The sequence below is a fragment of the Heteronotia binoei genome, chromosome 8 (assembly GCF_032191835.1).
Source record: "Heteronotia binoei isolate CCM8104 ecotype False Entrance Well chromosome 8, APGP_CSIRO_Hbin_v1, whole genome shotgun sequence".
Classification (NCBI taxonomy): domain Eukaryota; kingdom Metazoa; phylum Chordata; class Lepidosauria; order Squamata; family Gekkonidae; genus Heteronotia; species Heteronotia binoei.
In genome coordinates, this window is record NC_083230.1 from 79,520,750 (window position 1) to 79,541,506 (window position 20,757).

General features: G+C 43.1%; 1 protein-coding gene across 2 annotated transcripts; it reads right to left on the reverse strand.

Annotated features, from left to right (window-relative positions):
• Nucleotides 1-5,072: 5,072 nt before the first annotated feature.
• Nucleotides 5,073-20,160, reverse strand: SMIM45 (small integral membrane protein 45). Of its 2 annotated transcripts, XM_060244580.1 has the most exons (3): nucleotides 20,030-20,160; nucleotides 8,618-8,687; nucleotides 5,073-5,432 (listed from the first exon to the last, which is right to left on the reverse strand). In XM_060244580.1, the coding sequence occupies exon 3, from the start codon at nucleotides 5,425-5,427 to the stop codon at nucleotides 5,221-5,223; it is 207 nt and encodes a 68-aa protein (XP_060100563.1). In that variant the 5' UTR covers nucleotides 5,428-5,432; nucleotides 8,618-8,687; nucleotides 20,030-20,160; the 3' UTR covers nucleotides 5,073-5,220. The 2 variants fall into 2 exon arrangements, with proteins under 2 accessions (XP_060100563.1, XP_060100564.1); XM_060244581.1 differs by lacking the exon at nucleotides 8,618-8,687 and having other exon boundaries at nucleotides 20,030-20,076.
• Between the last annotated feature and the right edge of the window lie 597 nt (nucleotides 20,161-20,757).

A 20,757-nucleotide genomic window follows, 5' to 3' on the forward strand; every position in this document is an offset into this window, starting at 1 on the left:
CACACCTAGCCTTCTGTGGTATTCACAGGTTTCACACATCCATCAAGTCTGAAGTGTAAGCCCTGTTCACAGCTTCACAAACACAAAGTGGCTGTTGGGGAAAAAGGCGCCAGGTTTCACTGAGCATTCCACTCTCACCATCAGCATTGTGTGGTCTCTTGGTTTCAAAGTCTTCTCCAAAAATGAAAAAGCAAGAGTTAGAATATGCAACTTCCACCAACTTCAAAACTGAGTAGCTCAAAAATTTCACAATATCAGATACTAAAAGACACTTTTGACTGTTACATTTGAAATATCAACAGTTTACATTTCTAAATTTTGAGCAGATTTAAGATTTTGACATTTGTTTCATATTAGTCATATTCTAAGTCAACTGTAAAAGAAACATTGTCTTGCAAAAGCCTGATGACATAAAGTAAGCAGCCTGAGATTTCGGTCAGCTCCATGTGGGTGAAAAGCTACAACTGGAGCCTAACATTCTGATGTGAGATTCTCGTGACAATTGCATCATAATGATTTCAGAAGCAATCCACAACAAACTGTAAAATGACACAGTTCTGTTATGAGGTTATCTTGTATGCAAATCACGCACACATAAAAAATTTTTGTCAGTTGCAGGTAATAAGGACTGAGATACATAGGATGGGGTAGATAAAAATGTCTGAGAGCACACACAACAGCATCAGCAAGGAAAAGGGACCAGGCTAGTGTTAACATTAATCCCTATGTGTAGATGAATTAATCTCAATATTTAATTCTTTTTTAAAAACTCCAGCTAACCACTGAAGAATGGGATTCATGTGATTTCTGTCAGAGCAAAGTCAAACTCAAATACAGGATTAGCTTCTTTTCATTATATGCCTCTCCACTATAAAACAGTTTTGGCACACAAGTCACTTATTTATTGTTTTGTCTTATTTGTTTCATAAAACTGCTTTATGCTGGTGATATAGAAAATAATGTGCCATTTCATGCTGATGGTATGTGCAGAGATTAGATTCTCCTTTCCCTCATGATAGAAACAGAAAAGTGCAAGCTTCCTTAACAGAACTATTACGCAAGGCTTTTTTTGTAGCAGGAACTCCTTCGCATATTAGGCCACATGCCCCTAATGTAGCCAATCCTCCAAGAGCTTACAGTAGGCCCTGTAAGAAGAGTCCTGTAAGCTCTTGAAGGATTGGCTACATAAGAGGGGTGTGGCCTAATATGCAAATGAGTTCTTGCTACAAAAAAGCCCTGCCTTACTGAGTAATTGCCAATATCAATCAATTCTAGACTGAAAAAAACCATGAGATGCCTTTGTGGGTGGACCTAATTTTGAATGTTCCTCTCAAAATTATTAGACATATGAATTTGGATGGCTGATCTCACTGCCAATCATTTTTAGACAGCAAGTTAAGAACAGTATTTCTTTATCGTGTATACCAGTATTAAGGATGTTACTCAGTGACAGATCATATCCATTTAAATCAATGCACCTACAGAAAGCAAAAGTGGCCACTGAATCATTCCCCAGTAGTCTCTCTTAATTCAGAGCACTTTGTAAAAAGGACATGTGCAGCATGCTCACAAAAAGGACACATGGTGGAATACTACAAATGCATATTTTTGTGTGTCCATGAAGCAGCCTGAGAATAGAAGAAGAAGAAGAAGATATTGGATTTATATCCCGCCCTCCACTCCAAAGAGTCTCAGAGCGGCTCACAATCTCCTTTACCTTCCTCCCCCACAACAGACACCCTGTGAGGTGGGTGGGGCTGGAGAGGGCTCTCACAGCAGCTGCCCTTTCAAGGACAACTTCTGCCAGAGCTATGGCTGACCCAAGGCCATGCTAGCAGGTGCAAGTGGAGGAGTGGGGAATCAAACCCGGTTCTCCCAGATAAGAGTCCGCACACTTAACCACTACACCAAACTGAATAGAGAGCTGGGCCAGGACAAAGTTCATGTGAGTTTGTGCAAAATAAATTTTATAAGGATACACACACACACAACACGCCCCCCCCCCCAACATAGTGCATTAGCAGTAAGGAAATAATGTAGGCTGTGCCTAGAGCTCCTGACTTATAACAGGATTTTTATTGCTGCCCCATTGCTCAGCCTGGGGTCCATTCATTTGCATTGGTAACCTAGCCTTCACAAAGAGAATCAAGACCCAGAAAACAGGTCTCCAAAGGACTATAGCTTGGAGACTATGGCTATACTAGTAGCAATAACTCATTGGTCATGGATATAAGAAGGTGGCCATTTCTTTACATTCATGTTGAAGATCAGAATGGTATCTTAGGAACTCATGGCACTGCCTTTTGACAGCCCCATTTCCACAAACCAACAGCTCATTGCTCTGATCCAGCAAAAGCTATCTATCTACAGTAGTATGCTTGTATGTGCAGATTTTTCTTCTGGAATAGTCCATGTATCCCCAAAAAGGATACTACAAAGAATTTAAAAAAACAAACAAATCCTGCAGTACTACTCAAGGCTGCATGCACTGATATATTACTGGATCAGAACCATATAAACATGGTTAAATTGATCAGCTCCACTTGTTTGGCGAGATGGTTCTGCCCACAGAAGCCTACTACTCAAAGCCACCCAAGACATTTTGATGCCTGAGAAGAAATCCAACATGCATACTCAGACAGTATATCTAATTTGCCATCCTTTAATGGCATCCAAAATATGCTAACTCAGCTAGCTCATTCTGCCTCATGCAGTCTGTTGTAGCACGTAAGGATTTCTACAATTGAGTGGAGCCACTCAGTAGACTGGCTAATTGTAAGCATAAAGTAGTGAAAGTCTTTGTTTGCTCAGCAAGATATTCAGTAGTACTATTCCTACACAGAGAAAGAATCACAGAATTCACAAATGTGAGCAACCCTTGAGATGCCTAAAACTAGATATTCCATCAGTCAAAATCCTTGGTGGAATATGCATGACTCCACACCAGGATGCCATTTTGCTATTTTTTTCAACCTCAAAAAATGGACAGTGTCTTACTGATTTTGCATATTTCAAGTAAGACAAGTTCCACAGAAATTTTTGTGCAGGTGATGAGAATTGTTATGTCTTTACATCTGCATGGCTGAAGGACTTGATAAGAGTTCCAGACATTTGTACAAAACTCATTTTACGCCCTCTGCGCTAAAAACTATCATCACTAGCATTAAGAGTGTCCTCAGACAGCAGCCGATTTAAAAAAAAAACCCAAAACCCCACAACCATTCATTTTCAGATGTGATTCAACACTGAGTATGTGTTTTCATGCCAGAGACAATTTGCTAAGAACCTCTTCAAAAGCCACGATGTACCATGGTCCAGGTTCCTGCTATGCTAGACAGTTGTCATGCATCATGGTACTGTATAATACAATGGAAGCCATGGAATGTATTGAAATATGTATGAAAAGGCATATGAGGCATGGAATGGAGAGAACTATGCATCGTAAACTGACAGAAAATGTGTTCTAATGAAGCATGGAATGTATAGGCATGTTGTAGAAGACTGCTTGGGGCATGGTATGACATGGAAAGCAGAGAACTGTATGATAACAATAAGAAGAGGAGTTAGTTTTTATACCCTGCTTTCACTATCCAAAGAGGTCTCAGAGTGGCTTACAATCACCTTCCCTTCCTCTCCCCACAACAGACACCCTGTGAGGTAGGTGAAGCTGAGAAGGATCTGAGAAAGCTGTGACTAAACTAAGGTCACCCAGCTGGCATCATGTAAAGGAGCGGGGAATCAAATCCAGTTCTCCAGATTAGATTCCACCACTCTTAACCACTACACCACACTGCAGAAAACAGTGGCTGAGCAACCTTAATGTGGAATGTACACATATGACCACAGTGCAGAAGTAGCATCATATGTCCCTAGCATGGAATGTAAAAATGTGGAACTGATGGATCATAAGACGGGAGCTTCACAATTGCATAACAATAGCAATATGCTTGCACAGAACGTGAGAAATAACACTGTGCAAACAAAGGTATAAAACCACCTCTGCCCCAATGAAATGTAGAGAAGATGAAGCACGAAGTATGGGAATTGTCATTATACCATTAGTGCTAGATCCTGCTAATATTATTCATGTGCAATCAGCACACTACTAGCATTGAAGCAGAGATTGCTAAAAATCCCATGTTCCCATGCAGTAACATTTTCATTCAGTACTTTGGTAACAAATCAGCCCTAGGGGAAGCACAGACCAAAGTGCAAACCATTCTTTATGTATAGAGAGTATCTCTATTGCACACCCACATGCAGTGGAGTGCCTGAAGAAAGCCCAGTCATTGGATCTGCAGGATCATAGTCTGTTCAGCTCAGTGGCTTTTACTAAGGATGCAGGAAAGTAGAACTGTGAAGGGATTTCACAGTTTGACCAGCATCACTAGATAGGGCAGTCTGAATAGGCCCACTTCAAAGGACAGCAGCAGCACACAACTGAAAATGTGTGATTCCTCTTATCACAAGGGATTTGGAATCCCAGATGTGCTGAAAATCCTACCCCTAGTGACAAATTCTCCAATCCTGGAAAAGCAAAAGACATTATTTCTCAGCAATTAATCTGCATGGACTTTTAAAAATGAAATTCTGTTGAGTACATTTACGGTTAGACAGATGCTTATCAGTATTGAATCCATTTGAAGTCCCATTTGTGCTACTTGGGGATCTCAAAATATGTCCTTCAGTGTATGTAAGCTTGGCATTGGATGTAAGAAGGAACTCAGTCTGTGCAATCCATTTGATTTTCTGCCTCAGCAGAGACTCTAAACAAAGTAACTCAATGATCTCATCAGAAAACTTTTCAAGAAGGTCACTTGTCCAAGAGGTCCAAGAGGACCAGATTTTCAGATCACGTTTGTAGTCAAAAATTTTATGTCATTAAGAATCCGAACTCTACAGTCATACTCTTGTAAAAGCCTAAAGCTCGTGTACAGGTATAGATTCTCAGAAGGCTATTGAAGATCTCAGTGAATCTCAGCTGCCAAACGATGAAGAGATGCCTAGGTCTTAGAATCAGGAGCTCTGAGCTGACAGCCTTGCACAAACTTTAGAAACAGAGAGGACAACAGAGACCCTTCTTCTCAAAGATGAAATTATGGATCAATCATGTTACTTGCAGCCAGAAACTGATCTAGGCAAATCACAGAGTATTTTGTTACTTCAACCAGAAAAATGACTTTGTTGTAGGTACTTTCACAGGTCTGAGTGAGCAGAGCACTAGACTTCAGGGACCCCAAATGCAAGGTTATCTCGTATCATCAAGGTTTTCCGAAGATCTCGATCCATGATTGGCCTCTGGGTCCGCCATTTGTGTGCCTCCTGTAGCCCTGGCTCAAAGTAGTATATGCAAGCTCCAAAGCCCACCAAGATGAGAATGGAGATCATCAGATACACTGGTACAAACCAGTCCAAGAAATGAGGCATGTCTGCTGTGCAAAGAAAAAGAAAAACAAAGAGTTTGTATGGATTGAAAAGAAAAATCACAAACAAGCTTCTAAAATTACTAAAATTAGCTACAGGCAGTTAAGAATCAAGTTGGAAATCTTAGGGTTGGATCCAATTGGCTTTTTCACTGTCTCGCCCAATTCCCCTCCTTATTAGAGTTTTCATTCCACATGGTTTTCGTACATACAGGTTCCATAATCCCCATAATAGACAGTAGAAGTTGTAAGAGAGGACCTTCTTTTTTCTTTCACAATAACAGAAAAGTTGGTCTGATCTAACCCCTAAGTTTTTTCTAGTTTATAACCAAATCTTGCTAAATTATAGTCACTTAGTGCTGCACCCCTCTTTACGTTTATTTATTAACTTCGTTTGTAACCTGTCTTTCTTCCCAATGGGGTCCCAATAGTCTAGCCCACACCAACCCTGTGAGGTGGGCTAGACTAAGGCTGGCATTTTCCAGACTGCATCTGCCTTACATCTTTTCTTTGTTTTTTTCTTTTCCCCATTGGTGTTCCATCTGTTCACATTCATATTGTGAATTGTTTTTTTTAAAAAAGGGGGCGGGGTGTTTCACTTGTGCTGAAGTGTTGCAGCACTTCAGCAGCCTCAAGGGGCTGAAAAAAACCCTTATGCATTCATTCCACCATACCACACTTGAGAGTTGTACTTGGTGTACATATCTCACTCCCTTTTTGTTGCCTCCCCCCCCCCGCATTTGAGTGTTCTCTCTCATTAGTTCAACCCCCCCCCCCCCCCAAATTTTTAATTCCTTTCCCTGACTTGGATCAGTACACAATTCACAGTATCTTATTTCCTTTGACTGTATGTTTTCAGGTAGCTGCACACACTGCAAAATGTATTTGAAAATGGTGCCCAGGGATGTGCTACAATCTGCTCTTGAGTGTGAGTGAAGGAATGGTAAGGAAGGCAATGATTGCATGCAGGTGCTGGGCCTCCCAATGGGACTGAACTTTTATGTCTATGCAGGTGCCCTGCAGTGCTGAAACACTGGCATGCAAATTTTAAATAAATCACAACCCAAACCCACCTTTTCTGGATAGGTTTGGGCAGCAGTCCCCAAAGCAGAAAAAACCTGTTCACATTTTGATCAAGAGGCTATATTGCAAATTCATTTTGCAATGGGGGAAAAAGTACAGGAAAAACTAGGTTAGGAAAGAATGAGGGGTGGGGAATGAGGAAAAATCAAGATAGCATAGGAATATTAATGAAGTTGTCTGGACACACACACACAGAAAAGACAGTAACATAAGAGAATTAAAATGGAACATTAGGGCAACCTGGATTTAAATATCTCTTTACATATCTGGGAAACCTGTTTGAGCCAGGTCCTCTAGGGGAAGGAGGCAAGGCAAGCCACCTGGGGGACAATCCTATCCCTCTAACAGAAGCTTAAAGAGATGCTATTTACCATGTGATGCCATTTGCCTCCATGCCACAAAAACCTTCACCTGCTGATTTCTACATATTCAGCCTCTATTAAAAGGACAGGACATTTTTTCCAGTTCTATTGGCAACTCTACCTCAGACACAGGTAGATGTATGTTTAATGATGTGAATATATGGCCCATACTTTGTTATTTGCTGCAGGGAACACTGGTGTATGCACACAGCAGACATATTTGTTGTGCTAAGGGTGAAGCTGTCCATATTTGGAAGATCTCTTGTGCCTTTAATTATCATGCTGTGATAACCCTATGCATCCATTATTATAGTGGTTAAAATAAATGTGCATAGAAGAAGGAATTACAGAATTTACAAACTAGAGACATTCCTTTAATTTAATAATGTTAAGGCGTATACAGTTTGTAGACCGACCTTGCTTGAGTTTAGTTTGTTAGAGCAAAACATAGAAACCATTGTAGAAGATGTGCTAGTCAGTGTTCATATGAAACTGTAGTCATTTCTCATTCTATTAGTCTGTCTGTGGACCTAATCTAATAAAACAGTGTCCGAAATAGATATGGGGGACTGCACTAGATTAATCTGTAAGCAAACTGTTCGCTAGAATCAGAAGATGAGGAAGGTGTGTGAGCCACACCCAAAGAAAGGTTGTGTAAGTACTAGCGGTGAACAGAAGGAACATAAGTAAACCTTTTCGCACTCACCTTAATCAGCAGCGACGACCCTCTTCACCGCGCAGGATCTGCGCGGATTTCGCACTAATTGCCGCGGAGCACCCAGAAGAGCCGGAAAGTCCCGGCGCTTTTGCGGCGCAAACGGAAACTGGTTTTTGGCGGTTTCCATTTGCGCCGCAAAAGTGCCGGGACTTTCCGGCTCTTCTGGGTGCTCCGCGGCAATTAGTGCGAAATCCGCGCAGATCCTGCGCGGTGAAGAGGGTCGTCACTGCTGATTAAGGTGAGTGCGAAAACGACCCTGGATATGTTATATAAGAAAACCTCAAGCCTGTAGTTATCAGGTGATATTGCAGATATGTGGAGGGAAATAAGCAGAGCTTTGAACTCTACTTGGCAGTTATAAGGATCAGAGTGTTAAGGAATTGGTAATTTGTAAACTTTGTGCCATAAGATCATATTATCTTAGTTTGCTATAGAACATCTTACAACATATTAGTTGCTTGTTATATCAAAATTATTTTAGCCCCTTCCTCATCAAGTTAGTCTTTGTCTGTGGACCCAGAAAGGGGCTCCGATTATGTCTGCTGGCACTCTTTGTGCTCTAGAAGCTGACTGAATTTTCAGTGTGCATACAATGATGCTACATCTGTACATTTCTCATATATTATAGTTTGTATATGTGCAGGCTCTATGCAAAGTCCTCTATCCCATTCATTCATTTGTAACCACTTGTTAACAGCCTACACAGAGTTTTTGCATTTAACGTTTCTTAGTTTTGTTTATCACCAGTTTCTTTCCTCTTTATCTTGGCCTTTCTGATCTTCCAGCAATCAAAGATAACAGCTGTCTGAAGAAAGGAACAAAGAATTACATTTATGGTTGACGGCTTTGCTGTTGAATTGTTCTTATTGATTTATTCATAGCTGTAACTTCTGATTTTGACTCTTTCCCTTCCCACTTTAATCTATATGTTTCTATTTTAAGAGCTTTTATCCATTGAAATATATGTATTTTTAATTGTGCTAAGGCTATCAAAAATAATCTCTAGCTATTACTTTCTAGCAATGGCTTACCTTTAACAATTGATCTTTTTGTCTCTTGGACTGTGTATTACAGACTTCTTTTTCAAGTTACTATATATTCCTAGAAGGAAAAATATTTTTAAAAGTCAGACTTTACAGCAGAATAAATAGAACAAATGTGCATATTTTCCCTTTATCTAATTTGAAGATTGTTTTATTTTGAATATTATGCCAGCTCAGACTTTCAGCAGTTCCTCATTTCTTCTTTTCTCTGGAGAGCCAGTTTGGTGTAGTGGTTAAGAGTGCGGACTCTTATCTGGGAGAACCGGGTTTGATTCCCCACTCCTCCACTTGCAGCTGCTGGAATGGCCTTGGGTCAGCCATAGCTCTGGCCGAGGTTGTCCCTGAAAGGGCAGCTACTGTGAGAGCCCTCTCCAGCCCCACCCACCTCACAGGGTGTCTGTTGTGGGGGAGGAAGGTAAAGGAGATTGTGATCCGCTCTGAGACTCTTTGGAGTGGAGAGCGGGATATAAATCCAATATCATCATCTTCTTCTTTTCCTCTCCCCCCAAACTCCTGCCGTGTCTCTGGAATTATAGAATAAAGTTTCATAGTACTTTGGTTGTAGGGATGACAGACTCCATGTGGAACCTGGCATTCCCACGGAATTACACCTCATCTTCAGACTTCAGGGATCACTTCCCTTGGAGAAAATGGATGCTTTGGAGGGTGGACTCTACAGCACTATGCCCCACTGTGATCCCTGTCCTCCCCAGACTCCACATCCAACTCTTCAGGTGTTTCCCATTCGGAATCTGGCCACTCTACCACCCCATTCCCCACTGGTGGCCGTGGGGACCTGGCAACCCTACAAGGTCAGGAAATTCCTGGGGTTTTGAAGTGCAACCTGATTTTTGGAAGGGACCTTAGCAGGATACAATGCCACCCTCCAAAGCAGCCATTCCCTCCAAGCGAACTGATCTCTGTAATCCGGAGATCAAGTGTAATTCCAGGAGCTCTTCAGGCCCACCCTGGAGATTGGCAAGTCTACATTAGACCCACTGAAAATAAATATGTTTCCTTTCCTTGTTCTATTTTTCAGTTCCAGATCTGACTCAGGCTGCTTCCACACAGAAGATTTGCTCAGCCTTAGTTCTCAAACTGGAATGGTGGGGTGGTTGTTGGTTTTTTAGTAGCCACATAATGTCATATCTCAGTTATTCACCTTACATTATTTCCCCTTTTCTACCATGAAGTTTCCCAAATCTGCTTTGTCCCTATCTTTCTGGGAAGTTCAAAGACAAAATGGGTTTGCCCCCTATGTGAACAGGAAGGTGCAGATTTCCAAAATTCCCTGCCGGCATCTGGCACATTTTTCATCCATATCCCCTTGCATCTACCACACTCCCCTGTCCTACTGGTGATCTTTCAAAACAAATCAGTAGTAATATACCTGCTGTCATTTTTTTAAAGCTAGTGGTAGTGGGGAGAAGAGAGAACAGCAGGCATGGAGAACACCCCTATGTTGACATCTACTGCCACTGTGAATTCCTCTGCATCTTCCATACACAACCAAAAATGATTCCCATAAGCAGCAGCCTTAACTGTATTCAGACAGTTGCATCCTTCATGAGTGAGGGACTAATGCTGTTGTGCTACACAATACCCACAAAGACAGAGTACTCCTTCTGCAGTCACTCTTTTAGACTATGCCAACCATGCAGCTCTTGTTAGAATCTTCCATCTAGACTAGAAGCAACCAAGAAGTCCATGTGTGGCTTGAGAATGATGGATATGCCACATCAGCACTTCTAGTACTCAAAAACTCCAGAAGCACTCTGAAGGCTCTTTGAAGAATCTTTTAGTCTAGTATCAATGAGAAACTGGAGATAATGGGAAATGGGCATACTTTATGGATGTATTTATTGATCTCATTTCTGATTGTGTTCTTTCTTACCTTAACCTCAGAGCCAATGGCAACAAGCCCTAAAATATAGCCCTTTGTTAAGCTAGCAGTTCACAATGTTTCATCAATGGGAACTAATGGCTAAGTAATAGTTGCCTAATAGGTGCAGAATTTCTGGGTAATTTACACATCACAGCTGTGGAAGGTGACACTCCAGCTGGAAGAAGGGGACAGATAGATAGGGGTGTGTGTTTGTGCATGTGTGACTGACACACACACAGACAGAGAGTGTAGAAATTTGGAAGGAACAAAAAAAAGGTTTAAAGAGTTCAGAGAGAGATACTAAAATGTCCTCAAGTGCAGAAATTTACTTTTCCTTGTAAGAAAGAAAGATCATTAGAAGGGCTTGCAAGGAATCCACAGGGAAACAATTTGGTACTCCATTAACTTCAGCCCCCAAATTCTCTAAGCTCTTACAGTCTTGAGAAGCCTGGGTTAAGTCACATTATTCTGCATATCTGGGGAGTTTCTTGAATATGTAGAGCAAGTTGCCCCATTGTGTGGTTTTTGTCATCACCACAGAGGCCAGCTAACTGACTGTTAAACACAGCAATGATAACAACGCAATTATATAGGGAAAAGAAAAGGCATATCTTCAAGGATATCACTAGAGTAGGAGCAAAATTCCAGCCTGGAGAAATAAACAGATTTTCCACCCCTCAACTGATTCCATACTGCAGCCTATTTAATTTGTCCCAGTTTGCACAATGGGAGTGTGACGGAATCAAAGGGTTAATGGAGAAGCTGAGGACTCAGAGAGCCCTGAGTAATGTGACCCGAAGGTGGGGGCCAGGGGTGCTCAGAACTCTCAAGTCCTGAGTGACAGCTAATGGCTCAGAGGTTAACTGTCAGAGAAAACAACGGTCAGAAAGAGGGAGTTGGACTCAGAGTGTGGTGAGAGAGGCTTGGTGTGAAGTGGAAGCTCTATCTACACTCTGTGAAATCAGTCAGGTGGCTGAGCGTGAGGCATATCTCTAGGTCACGAGTGCCCTTTAAGGAAGAGGAAGGTGACAGAGAGTGTCTAAGTGGAAGACCTTAGTGGTCACAGACATATCATACACTGCTCCTAGGAGTTTATAAGGTGGCTGAGGGAGAGCCATGGGTCTGAGGGAGTCAGGGGAGCTGGGGCTTGTCAAACCAGACGACTCGAGGGACCAGGCACTCAAAGTCCAAGAGGCCAGCCTGATTAAAGTCTAGGAGAGTGGATTAAAAGAACAACTGTGTACGCTGAAATACCTCAGAGCCTTGCTAGAGGGTCTAGCCAACATACTGTATAGGAAATGTTATTCCGACAAGATACAAACTAGCCTCTGTATATACATCCCATCCCCCAGTTAAAACCTATTTTGTAAATAAAGAACTATAGTTTGCTGTTCGGTTCTCTGGTGGTGCCTGTGTGATTAGGAAAGACTTCAAATCTGAAGTGGTCCCCTGCTCATCTACCATATCAGACCCCCAAAGAGACTACCGTATATTTAGCTGCCCTCACTGAGGCAGGAGGCAATAGGCTGGCGTCGCCATAGCAGAGGGTGTGATAGGGAGCTTCTCAAAACTGAACTGATTTTTGTTATTTGGCTGCATTGCCCCACCTTTTGGGGGGTTTGGTCACTCTAGTACCACAGAATGTTGGGAACTGACCAGACAACCACCAGGGTTACTATCTCCAGGTAGGGAAATTCCTGGAAATTTGGGGTTGGGTCCTGGGAAGGGAAGAGTTTGGAGAGTGGAGGGACCCTAGTGGAGTACAATGCCATAAAGTCCACTCTCCAAAGCAGCCATTTCCTCCAGGGGAACTGATCTCTATCATCTGGAGATCAACTGTAATTCTGCGAGATCTCCAGATCCCACCTGGAGGCTGGTATCCTTGAGGCATAAAAATATGATGCCAAAATTACATGCTAGTTTATAATCTAAAATAAAGATTATTTCACAATTTTCTTAGTTAAAAGGTAAACCAGAGGTAATCCTGGCATTATTTTTTCAGATGTTCCTCCACAACAAAGTGATCTGTTTCTGAACTCTGTATTTAAAAACTGCTTCTAAAAATTAGCTGACAGCCAGTATATTTGTGGGTCATATGGAAATTTAATCTTTTGACCTTGAACAAAAATAAAGCCAAGGTATGCAGGAAAGAAAGAAGGCATCCCATGTAAGAGGAAGCGAAGCTCAGTCTGAAATCTGAAGGATGGCACAGTACCACTCTTGCTGAGGATTTTGTCACATGGTCTGTGAGGACTGCCATGTCAAGAGTACCCTGAGTTTTTCAAAGTCAGTTTCCAAGTTCTTCAGATGAAGTAATAACTCCCCATGGCTGTCTTAGATCAGGCAAATCTCAAACATTCCCTGCCTTTGTACTATGGCCCTGATCCAAACTAGGACTCTGCATTGCTTGGTTAAGTGACTTTAAAACATAAAGCCTCTGACATAAAAATCCCAGGGTATTCTTTGTTTAACACCTCAGATTCACTCAGTGTCCAGCTGTATCACACCTCTTTGTTTAGTAAGGTTAACCACAAAAGTGGAATTCCTTACCCAACTGGGGCACCAAAAAGGTCCTCTATATTCCAGCCAGTTACTGAGATTGCAGAGGCCACTGCCTTCAATCAACAGCTTAAGTCTCAAGGGATATCACAGAAATACTGGCAAAGGATATACAAGAAGCTACAAAAACTGGGACCGATTTCCCACTCACCTTACGCCCTTCTCACGTTCGTGGGGCTTCCTTCCGATTTCACACTATCTGCCCCGGAGCTGCAGCAATTTTCGCTCAGCAAACAAAAACCACTAAAAACCAGTTTCTGTTTGCTGTGTGAAAACACTTGCTGCAGCCCCAGGACAGATAGTGTGAAATTGGAAGGAAGCCCCGCTGAGAAGATGAACGTGAGAGTGGCATAAAATGAGCGGGAAATCCGTTAGGTATTCCAAACAGACCAGACATAGAAGGAAACGTCCAAATTCCTTCAGCTGACACACCCAGGACTAGTAGAGAAGAGATGTTGCATATCTAGAACTGCCCCTCCCCCCTCATCCTTCATTGTCACTGGTGTCTTGCATTCTATTTTATCTGGCCTTCCCTTTGTGCCTGCAGGAAGTACAAACAGCAGCTTTGTTTCTCTCTCCTGCAGACACATCAGGGTTGCCAACAGCCCCAAAGAATAATGTCCTGTCCCTTTAATCAATGTTTAATGTGTGGAAATTAGCTGCTGATGGGGTTCCCAGGAACTGGCAGGAGATGGGCAGAATTTCCTGGAGAAAGAGAAAGGCCCAGGTGTCATTGCTGGTGTCACATATGAAGAAGAAGAGCTGGATTTATACCCTGCCCTTTGCTCAAAGTCTCGTTGTGATTTACAGTCTCCTTTCCCTTTCTCTCCCCACCACAATAGAGGTGAGGTTGGTAGGGCTGAGAGAGCTCTGAGAGAACTGCTCTTGAGAGAACAGCTCTCACAGAACTGTGACTGACCCAAGGTCACCCCGTTGGCTGAATGTGGAGGAGTGGGGAATCAAACCTGGTTCTCCAGATTAGAGTCTGCCACTCTTAACCACTACACCAAACTGGTTCTCTGATATCAATCACACCAGTTACATCCATGTGACGCTCTGGTACTTGGGCAAAATCTTTATGGTAAAACCAAATTTTACCATAGCATTTTTGCCCAAATACCAGAGCATTGCCTTGACATTCCTGATGTGATGATGTCACTTCCTGTGTGATGCAGGCCATGAAGCCTGGGCCTTTCTCTTTCTCCAGGTAAATCCCCCTGCTGGCCAGCTTATCAGTGGTTGTGGGGACAGAGACTGCTTAAGGGGCAGTTCCATCTCTACTGGGGAGGTCTGGCAACACTAGCAGCGGAAGTATTTTGTGGCATAACATTCCCATTAAACCTCTATTCAAGTGAGAGAGAGAGGGGGGGATGCTAAGTGCTGTCAAATTGTTTCTGACTTATGGCGACCCTATGAATTAATGACCTTCAAAATATCCTATTATTGACAGCTTTGCTCAACTTTTGAAAACTGATGGCCATGATTCCTTGATTGAGTCAAGCCATCTCATGGTGGGACTTCCTCTTTTCTTGCTGTCTTCAACTTTTTCCACCATTATGGTCTTTTCCAATGACTCTTGTCTTCTCATAATGTGACTAAAAGAATAATAACCTTAGTTTTCATTTTGATTTCTAGGGAGAGTTCAGGCATGATTTGATCTAGAACCCATTTGTTTGTCTTTTTGGTAGTCTGAGGTACCCATAAAACTCTCCTCCCACCGCATTTCAAATGAATCAACTTGCTTCCCAGCTTTCCTCATTGTCCAGCTTTCACACCCCTGCATAGATCCAAGTAGTCAGCCATGTGGGTCTGAAGTAGTAGAACGAAATAGGAGTCAAGTTGCACCTTTAAGACCAACTTAGTTTTATTCAGAACGTAAGCTTTCGTGTGCTCTCTAAGCACACTTCGGCAGATGAGGAACCCCTGCATAGTAAAGGAGAATACTACAGTAAGAAATATCTTGATCACTAGCGACATATCCTTACACTTAAGGATCTTGCACTTTACATACCAGAAGTAGCAGCTGAAATGTATCAAAAAGAATATTTGCCACCTGTGCACATTCCAGAGTCTCAGAGCGGCTTACAAATCTCCTTTCCCTTCCCCTCCCCATAGTCCAGAAGCCCTTTAAGCTGCAAAACTGCAATATTAGATAAACTCAGGGGTGGTCTGGCCATTTAATTTACAGGGAAATTTCCCACTGGATTGCTACCCTGGAGGGCCATGGGCTGCAAGAAGAAGACAGAGCCAAGCTTCAGCTACCTGGATCCTTCAGCAGCAGCAACTATCATCACCAAGGCTTTTTTGTTAGAAAAAGCCCAGCAGGAACTCATCTGCATCTTAGGTCATACCCCCTGATGTCACCATTGTTTTGCACAAGGGGTTTTTTTTTGTAGAAAAGTCTTGGATGAGCTCATTTGCATATTAGGCCACATACTCTGACACCAAGCCAGCAGGAACTGTTCCTGTGCATTCCTGCTCAAAAAAAGCCCTGATCATCACCATCAGCTCACCTACTACCTCCTGCACTGCTGACAGTTTGCAGAAGGAGGCAATGGATGAGCCAATGCCTACCATTGGTGCTGCAGCACTGGCTTGTATTGCCACAGAGGCCACTTCACTTGTCTTTCTCCAAGGCTATTTTCACTTCTCTGTCCACCCCAGGATGAACTGGTATATCATAAAAAACAGAAACTAATTTCCCTAAGATTTCTCATCAGCAGGGCTTTTTTTGAGCATAAGAACATAAGAGAAGCCATGTTGGATCAGGCCAATGGCCCATCTAGTCCAACACTCTGTGTCACACAGTGGCCAAAATACATACACACACACACACACACACTGTGGCTAATAGCCACTGATGGACCTCTGCTCCATATTTTTATCCAATCCCCTCTTGAGGCTGGCTATGCTTGTAGCCGCCACCACCTCCTGTGGCAGTGAATTCCACATGTTAATCACCCTTTGGGTGAAGAAGTACTTCCTTTTATCCATTCTAACCTGACTGCTCAGCAATTTCATTGAATGCCCATGAGTTCTTGTATTGTGAGAAAGGGAGAAAGGGACTTCTTTCTCTACTTTCTCCATCCCATGCATTATCTTGTAAACCTCTATCATGTCACCCTGCAGTCGACATTTCTCCAAGCTAAAGAGCCTCAAGCGCTTTAACCTTTCTTCATAGGGAAATTGTTCCAAACCTTTAATCATTCTAGTTACCCTTCTCTGCACTTTTTCCCATGTTATAATATCCTTTTTGAGGTGCGGTGACTAGAATTGCACACAGTACTCCAAATGAGACCGCACCATCGATTTATGCAGGGGCATTATGATACTTTCTGATTTGTTTTCAATTCCCTTCCTAATAATTCCCAGCATGGCGTTGGCCTTATTTATTGCAATTGCACACTGTCTTGACATTTTCAGTAAGTTATCTACCATGACCCCAAGATCTCTCTCTTGGTCAGTCTCTGCCAGTTCACACCCCATCAACTTGTATTTGTAGCTGGGATTCTTGGCCCCAATGTGCATTACTTTGCACTTGGCCACATTGAACCTCATCTGCCACGTTGACGCCCACTCACCCAGCCTCAACAGATCCCTTTGGAGTTCTTCACAATCCTCTCTGGTTCTCACCACCCTGAACAATTTAGTGTCATCTGCAAACTTGGCCACTTCACTGCTTACTCCCAACTCCAGATCATTAATGAACAAGTTAAAGAGCATGGGACCCAGTACTGAGCCCTGTGGCACCCCACTGCTTACCGTCTTCCACTGCGAAGACTGCCCATTTATACTCACTCTCTGCTTCCTATTCATTAGCCAGTTTTTGATCCACAAGAGGACCTGTCCTTTTACTTCACGACTCTCGAGCTTACTAAGGAGCCTTTGATGAGGAACTTTATCAAAAGCTTTCTGGAAGTCAAGGTAAACAACATCTACTGGGTCCCCTTTGTCTACATGCTTGTTCACCCCCTCAAAGAAATGTAACAGGTTAGTGAGGCAAGATCTTCCCTTACAGAACCCATGCTGAGTCTTCCTCAATAACTCATGTTCATCAATGTGCCTACTCATTCTGTCCTTGATAATGATTTCTACCAACTTTCCTGGTATTGAAGTCAGACTGACTGGCCTGTAATTTCCCGGATCTCTTCTGAAACCCTTTTTAAAGATGAGGGTGACATTTGCTACCTTCCAGTCCTCAGGAACAGAGGCAGATTTCAATGAAAGATTACATATTTTTGTCAGGAGATCCACAAGTTCACTTTTGAGTTCTTTCAGAACTCTTGGATGTATGCCATCCGGACCTGGTGACTTATTAGTTTTTAATTCATCAATCAGTTGTAGGACCTCCTCTCTTGTCACCTCATTCTGACTCAGGTCTTTCAACACCCCTTCGAAAATTAGTGGTTCTGGAGCGGGCAAACACTGCTCATCTTCCACAGTGAAGACGGAGGCAAAAAATGCATTCAGCTTCTCAGCCATTTCCGTATCCTCCTTCCGTAATCCTTTGACCCCTTGGTCATCCAAGGGCCCCACTGCCTCTCTGGCTGGTTTCCTGCTTTTAACATATTTGAAGAAATTTTTATTGTTGGTCTTTATGTTTTTTGCAGGAATGCACAGGAACGCAGTTCTGGCTGGGTGGTGTTAGGGGTGTAGTCTAATATGCAAATTAGTTCCTACTGGGCTTTTTGTGCAAAACACTGGTTATGTCGGGGTGTGTGGCCTAATATGCAAATGAGTTCCTACACTGGTTATGTCAGGGTGTGTGGCCTAATATGCAAATGAGTTTCTTCTGGGCTTTTTCTACAAAGAAGAAGAGAAGAGATTGGCTTTATACCCCACCCTTCGCTAGTCAAAGGAGTCTCAGAGCAGCTTACAAATCTTTCCCTTCCCCTCCCCACAACAGACACCCTGTGGGGTAGGTAGGGCTGAGAGAACTCTTCCAGAACTGCTTTTGAGCAAAACATCCTTGAGAAAACTTGTGGCTGATCCAAGGTCACATCAGCAGGTGTATGTGGAGGAGTGGGGAATCAAACCCAGAGTCTGTTACCACTACACCAAAAAATCCCCCCTGCTTATCAGTATCAATTCCATCCTCTCTAGACGCATTTTTAGTCTGTTACACTGGACTATGTTGGTTTCCAGACATTGATGTAGGATTGATGTAGCTTGAATTAGCAGCATCTTTAGTCTGTTACACTCGACTACGTTGGTCTCCAGACATTGATGTAGGACTGAATTAGCATAGAACTGGGCTTCATTGGCATATTAATGGCACCACTCCAAAGGTCTGGACCATCTCCCTGCATTAGATCCATACAGGTGGGGGATCTACAAAGACTTGTATGGGGCCTGTCATTTTCCTCTCCCCCACTATTTCCTTTTTCCCTTCACTGAAAGCCCCCATTGTCTCTTCCCTTTCCCCACTCCCTCCTCCCCTTCCCATCCACCAACCCACCTTTTATCCACCTATCATCTACAGCTATATTTACTTCAGTTATACCATGCCTTTCTCCACAATGGGACCCAAAGTGGCTTGCATCATTGTCCTCTTCTCCATTTTGTTCTCCCAACAAGCCTGTGAGGTAGGTAGGTTATTCTGAGATCGTGTAACTGGCCATGCTCCTCACCCAGTGAGTTGCCACATCCAGAATGGGGTTTGTAACTCACATCTCCCATATCATAAGATGAAACTCTAACCACTGCATCAGACTGGCCGTCATGAGGTGGCTGCTGTTGAACAGCAGCAAACAGCCATCTTTGGTGAGTCCTGCAAGTCACGTTGTATCAAGTCACCAGGTGGTTACTGCCTGGCCCAGCCCCAATGAATTCTCCCTCAGATGTCAAAACAGCCTCAGAAATGGGCCTGTGCACTCCCAATTCATTTTATCAACAGAAACCAAGGTTGAAGGCTGGCGTTACTATGGTTGCTGCCTGGGAATCCTCACAACTACCACTGAAAGAGAAGTTGTTTCTTAAAGCTACAGGTGCTGCTTCTATTATTGGGGGGGGGGGGTTAACCTCCCATGTATTTTTTTAGGATTTCAGTTTGCAGACCTGAGGCTTTTTTCAAGTTTGTAGGAAGATCATTCCTATATCTCTGGATTTAAGTACCCACAGATTTAGCTATGTTAAAAATTAGGTATATTGATAAATGTTAAACAGTGTAGGTGATAATACTGATGCCAGCAGAACACCTCATGATAGTATCTGTGGTCCTGAGGCCCAGCATCTCCTAAATTAACTCTGTAGCTGGGCTCAAAAAAGAAAGATTGTACCACAAATGCAAACCAAATTTGTTATCCGCTGCAATAGAATCCACAATGATAAATGCCTCTGAAAGATTTTTAAAAGCTGTTCTTCCTTTTTCAGTTTCCAGCTGAAGATCTGGAAGAATTCAGCCCAGCCCCCAATAGTTGAATTTACAAGTTAACCCCAATGCACAAGTCAGGGCTCATAAAGGTCAAGTTTTCATGAGGTAGCCCTTGGCATCCTCAAGGAGCAGTCTGAAAGCAACCTAAGCTTAAAAAACAGAAACATATTCTTTTTGTTACAATTCAGGACAGAGCAGAATATCAGATACAGATAATTATGTCTGTATCTCCCACAAAGGCAGCATAAACACTGCTGTGAAAAAACCTGCACAACCCCTTCTGTTGCTTGGAGATATTTAACATTATCACACACACACCGAAAAGGGGCTATGTCATTTTGAGCATCCAGGGGCTTCCCACTTCTTTAAAAAGGAAAAAAACAACATTTATCTCTAGTCTCCAAATTATATTTGGAGTCTATCCAGATGTCCGTATTAGTACTGTGAATCCTTTTAGGCTGGCTGGGTCCCATCTGAGGGGTGGGTTCCCAGCTACAGTCTGCAAAAGAGGACCAGGACCTTCAAGGGATACCTAACGTGAGATACAGCTGCAAAGCAACACTATGAAGGATGCCTCACCTACCTTGATCCACACCTGTGCTTCATGCAGACTGCTGTTGCTAGACACTCAGTTGTGGCCCAGGTTGGATTTTTGGGACTCCAGTGTCTTTCCACTCTTATGGTGATGCTGCCTGCGGTATGTTTGGCAGGCAGCCCGAGGGCACCAAAGTGCTCAATGAGACAGGAGCAGAGCGATGTAGCAAAGCGTCCCCGTTCGCTCTGCCTGGAAGCGGGCTCATGTAGGCAGTCATCAGAGGCACGCAATCAGGCTTGATGCCTCAGCAGCCCCCCACCCCCGGGGATCCTCTTTAGCGTCTCTCCTCCTGCTCTCGCTCTAGCACCCCCCCCCCCAATTTGTCACCCTCAGTAAAGAGGCGAGACCTTCCCTGGCCAATCAGATGCCACAGCGGATGAGGACTATCAGCGGTTGTCATAGCAACAAGCCCAAAGAGCTCTTCAATGCACGTGGTGCAAAAAAGAGCAAGAGGAAGCAGCGGTGGGGGGGGGGGGGGGCTGGGACTCTCTCAACACTAGAAGTCCGTTTTCATTTGGATGACAATGACTGTAATGGCTTGTTACAAGCATTGATGAAATATTAACATACACATTCCTGAATTGGAAGGTGGCCACGTTTGGCTCAAGGTTTTGTCAGAATCCATAAACAGGTTTCTAGGTGCATATCAGATGTCTACCCGTATGTGCAAGGCAAGATGTATCTATGCATGCCCTCTAGCTGCACTTTCTTTCTTT